The sequence below is a fragment of the Limulus polyphemus genome, unplaced genomic scaffold, assembly GCF_000517525.1.
Source record: "Limulus polyphemus unplaced genomic scaffold, Limulus_polyphemus-2.1.2 Scaffold4046, whole genome shotgun sequence".
Lineage (NCBI taxonomy): Eukaryota > Metazoa > Arthropoda > Merostomata > Xiphosura > Limulidae > Limulus > Limulus polyphemus.
Genome location: NW_013669656.1, coordinates 41,119 through 46,563, shown reverse-complemented (window position 1 = coordinate 46,563; position 5,445 = coordinate 41,119). Strand labels below are relative to the sequence as shown.

The 5,445-nt window shown below is 33.7% G+C and overlaps 2 protein-coding genes across 2 annotated transcripts in view; both read left to right on the top strand.

The window, feature by feature from the left end:
• The window catches only part of LOC106470506 (neuropilin and tolloid-like protein 1), a gene marked incomplete at its 5' end in the record, with an annotated part of 7,043 nt that extends 4,139 nt beyond the window's left edge, over positions 1 to 2,904 (top strand). Inside the window, 2 exon segments of the mRNA XM_022399115.1 lie at positions 2,313 to 2,465; positions 2,701 to 2,904. Of these exon segments, the coding sequence (XP_022254823.1) occupies positions 2,313 to 2,465; positions 2,701 to 2,904 (357 nt within the window).
• LOC106470505 overlaps positions 2,901 to 5,445 on the top strand; it is a 26,722-nt gene continuing 24,177 nt past the window's right edge. The window contains exon 1 of the mRNA XM_013931064.2: positions 2,901 to 3,312. Coding sequence (XP_013786518.1) covers positions 2,901 to 3,312 — 412 coding nt within the window. The remainder of the gene's footprint in view (positions 3,313 to 5,445) is intronic.

Genomic DNA, 5,445 nt, shown 5'->3' with positions numbered 1-5,445 from the left:
ACCTTAACTTGAACACACGCTATAAATTTACAACGAACGATTCACGCACTTTACTTACTACCGCGCTTAACTCAATTGTCTGTCTCTATCTCAACTTGTCTGCAATTCTAATTCCGATTGATTAAATCGCTTTATCTGGGACACTTATATGCAAGAATAGAGGGCGCCTAGCAAATACTGGATTATTCGTGATGTTCCTCGATCTTTCTAGAACTCATTACGTGTTACCAGCGTCACGCGGCTTCCGCTGTCGTAACAGTACTAATATTGATTATTATTGGCCTTGTTGTAGCCCAGAAACAGAATATTGTAATAAAAGAGATTGCTAGACCACCCGTGACCCTTTGGGTCACCCACTATTCAGAGGTTATGAAGAATTCAAGCTAATTTCAATATTGCACCGCAATGAAGGTTTATTTTGAGATAATTTAATTAAATATTTCAATCCATTCGTGTTATTCATAATTCAAGAAAATATATTTGATTGTTGATCGGGAGTAAAAGGAAAGACCATTTCATTTTCAAAAAAAGTGAAGTAAGAAGTTTCGTAAAGAGCGGGAACGGTAGTGTGAATGATTTTTTGACTGAGAAAATAAGCAAACAAACAAATAAACAATCTCAGAGTTTTAGTAGTATATAGATAGATTCTTCAAGATCTTGTTTTTGTCTTTTTTCACTTTTTAATGAAGATGGGAACATTGACAGGTCATAATATTATAACCAATGCTCAGTGAGAGGTTTTCGTTTATAAAATGCTGTTGTTGTTCTCGACTTGATTTTTATCTTATTACCTCGTCTCCTAGTTACTATTTGCAAATAGTCAATAATATTGTAGGTCCATTTTATTGTTGCTCTTTCTACGTACCGTTATAACACATTTTCATCTCATCATTTAATTTCTGTTGTGCATATATTGTTGTATAGAAGATATTTTAAAGTGATTCATCAGGTGTAAAACGAATATATATAGATATATATAGATAAACTGATATGTGGCGCCATCTAGTGTACCTATATTCATCTAGAAATTTTCATAAAAGTGCCCCGAAAAATGGGGCTAACTCGGTAACCCATAGCCCAAGTTTAACGAAACTTATTTTATTCCGTTTTTATTCTCATTTCTATTCTCACTGCATAACAAATATGCGGTATTGTGCACCGTTTTTGTTGTACTTAATTACAGACAAGCACACACACAAACAATCTCAGAGTTTTAGTAGTATATAGATAGCAAGATAGATTATTGTCTTTGTCGTAACTCTATAGCAGGATATTTTACTAATGTTAGTTATTATGGACTTTCTTGAAAAGCAGTTTATAATTCTCAATGTCTAATCAACCTAACATTTTTAAAATACAAAACAACAGGATGTAATGAACTTATCTTGAAGATAAATATCGTACTTTTAAAATTTTTAATTTGGATCACTGTGTAATATATTCAAAACAAGATATGTAGTTCTTTAGATATTTTGAATTTATAAACAAAACTGTTATATAGATGTGAACTACTTATGTTTTAAAGATATGTTATTACTAATTTAGGTAGTGCTATGTTCTCGTGACCTTGTATGTACTAGCTTATATAATACAAGAAATACTCTTAAGTTATCACGATATACGTATTTGGTGGAGATTAATATACTGATATTTCTTTATGGTTTACAATCAAGCAGAACCAGAAGCATGCGTCTACTAATTACTTAAGTATTTTAACAAAGAGAAAAGTGTCTGTTCCATAAATCGTATTTTCTAGTTATTACTGGGCTAGAATTAGTACAATAATCAACCCAAAATTTTCAGTTATGTCAGTATTCAAGCTCATAATACAGTTAAAATGTGCAATTTTTTTATAAGAAATCATACCTAAATTCAAATAAAGGGTGAAGTACCAATATCCCCAAAAAAAATATGTGTGATATAATATTTCTTAGAATTAGTTTTCCATTTTCAATAAGAAAACAAAAATAAAATACCGAGTGAACATATAAATATAATCAACATCGAATTCTTAACTTTGATGAAGCATCTCGAGCAGAATCCTATTTTTGGTAGCAATGCCTACATTATCCTACCTCTCCATTCACAACTGCCTCGAGAAGACCAGCATCGTGTGCTTGAAAATGTTCAGCCTGAAATCACCAAGGTGGTTCCTTCCATAAATACTGCTAAGACCAATATCACGAATTATGCCACCATATGATATCAGTAGGTTTTTGTCAAAAGCACTTCAATCATTTCCCATTGATGCTGTTATAGAATCTGAAGACGTGTTGAAAGAATTAGGAGCCTTAGATTGCAACAGTTAACTTACACCTCTTGGTAAATTCTTGGCTTGGTTGCCGGTTGAGCCTCGTCTTAGAAAGGTGATGATTTTGGGATGCATCTTTGGTGTGAGGAATGCTCTGTGTAAAATTTGTGCTCACAACAGCACATTTCCAGAACCTTTTGATACCAATATTCCTGTTCGTCTTGCATGGATGCATCGACATTTCCAAGGGATGAGATGAAATTGCCATGCAACTGTATTGAATGTATTCAACCAGTGGGAGATGCTCGCATGCAAGGGGATTATGCTGAGCAAGGTTTCTGTAACCAGTTTATCTTGTCCATGCCAACGTTAACAGTAACTGCTACAGTCTGCTGGGTATCCTGAGGAAACCATGTCAGTACAGAACTTGGTGTTCTATGCACTGAAAGCAAGGCAGCTCTCATTCACTAGACTGTACTAATTGTACTAACATACCTAAAAAATTCACATTTCCTTTCTTTGTATTTAGAGAGAAGGTCCAAACACGAGATGTGTCATGTCAATAAATCACCACGGTAACACCTCTTCATTTGTTGTTACTTGGATGCTCCAAGTGTAAATTGGCTGATGACTGTGTCCAATTTGATCGATGACTAAATCTCAAGATCCAACCTCATGTAGAAGCCATGATTGTTGCACTTCAGCCCCAGTAGAAAAACGTATTACATATTATGTTTCTAATCCAAAGTCTCTCACTAAGCTGGATCCACTTAACAGTAAATTCGTTGATGTAGTTCATAAACTAGGTCAGATGGATGCTGGAAAACTTGACTTGTTAGACGATGGAGAATATGGCTTTGATGGACCTCCTCGTGAGGCACTAAGTCCAAGTGCTGGCTTGGGCATAGGAGGTGGATATGGAAGAGGCTACAGAGGTGGATATAGAGGAAACTTCAGAGGTGGATATAAGGGAGACTTCAGAGGTGGATTTAGAGGTGGTTTATATTTTAAAGGAGGTGGATTTCCAGGAGGAACACCTGGAGGCACAGGATTTCCTAGAGGTGATTATCAGAAGCACCTACAGCGTAATCATATATATGTCTGTGGATTATGGTTGAGGATTCAAACCTGTAGTGGAAATCCTGAATTACAGTCAGTGTAATGTTATATCCTTAGGTTTTAAAATTTTCAGTGTAATGTCACGTGACATTTTTGGGTGGTGGGAGGATGCTGTGGCTTGAAAAAACTTGCTTGGTGGGTTTTAAAATAAGAATTATTGAGTAAGTTAGTGATATGAAAAACATTTAATTAAATTAGCAACATAGAAGTGGCAACATTGGATTAGGTAATGCAAACAGGTCCTAACAGAGAAATGGCATACCGAAAGCAACATTGGTTTAAACAATGCAATAAACTCCTGAGAAAGTGGTTTACAAAAAGTAACATTGAATTCAACAATGTAAAGAAGTCCTAAGGAAGCGAGATACAAAAAGTAACATTGAATTCAACAATGCAAAGAAGTCCCAATGAAGCGAAATACAAAAAAGTTCATCGAAGTAAGTAATGCAAATAGTCCTAATGAAATTTAGTGGCATAGAAAAAACACCATTGAATTTGGTAATGTAAAATATTCTTAACTAAGACAGTGATAAAAACACATCAACATCTAATTCAGTAATTCAAGTTACTCTTATATAATGAAATGACATAGGAAAAGTAATAAAAAACAAGTAATATAAATTGGTCTAATTAAGGTAGTAACATGAACAATTAAATTTCATAATAAGTCGTTCAAATCAAGGTTATGTCATAAGAACATCAACATCATAATAATTTGATTTCAAATGTCGTAGTTATAATGTATTGTTACGACAGCGGAAGTCACGTGACGCTGGAAGCATGTGCGCTGGAGTTTCTAGAAGGATCATGACTGTTCCTGGCAACTCTAGTCTTTTCTAGGCGCCCTCTATTTAAGTATATAAGCCCGGCAAATAAAGCGGAGATATAATAGCAGACAGGGGGATATAGAGACAGACAATCGAGTCAAGTCGTAAGTAAAGTACGTGAATCGTTGTGAATTATCGCGTGTGTTTAAGTTAAAGTGACTGTGGAAATTAAGTGTATTGCAAAGTTGTATTGAGAAAGAATAAACTAGTTTTATTTAAGAAAGGACTTGTATCTCTGAACTTCCTCGGAAAGAATTTATACCAGAAATTAACAAACGACCATAGACGTAACAATATTATAAAATAAAACGTTTCACCAGGTTAACCTGACATCATTAGGTACATCAACTACAATGAATGAATTGAAACTACAAATATATATAATACAGCGCTAGGGTACATTAACCTTGTGAAACGTTGTACTTTCATTAAATTTTACTCTGGTTATCCGAATTATCAAGTTTACTTTTAATTACGACAGAGTACTTCCTTTCATCCTATAATTCCTACTTCGCTGGTGACATGGAAAAGGACGTTACCTAATTAGATGGTATAAACGTGACCTATTTAAATGGTACAAATGTTATCCGTTAGGTGTATATATATATATTAATCTAAGTTAAAGCAACAGCAAATTCAGTAGCGCAAAGCAGCTGTAACTTAAATGTGGACAGACCAATATTCTGAAAAATTTCCTCCACTAGTACTAGGGTTTGTGTTATTCTTCTCATTTTAATTCAACTTTTTAATGCAGTTTCTTTGATAATAATGATGATGATGAAATTATTATTATAAAAAATTTTGACATAGTTTTTCAAAAGAATAGAAAGCTTTAATTACGGTAACAATAATATATATCTCTGGAATGATTACAAATATACCGCAAAATGTTATTGGCTTATGTCCCTAATATAACATTATACACATACTACTGTTTATGTAATATAACAACACGAATGAACATTAGGCCTACATGTGTAATTGCTTTTACGTTCAGTTTTCTGAACCGTGGAATATCGGGCTGTACCATTAAAATGATGTCATAAATAAACCGTCGTAAAATTAGGTAGTACAAAGTGACAAGACGTTATTAACGTCAATTAAGTAATACAAATTATCCCATATTATCAATATTTTCTTTTTGTTTTCTTCTTTTTCTAGCTTTGTTCAGTGACAATTGTTGACAGTAAACTTGTTTAGGAGATATTGAATAACAATAACAGTTCATCTTATCATCTTGTACTGTCT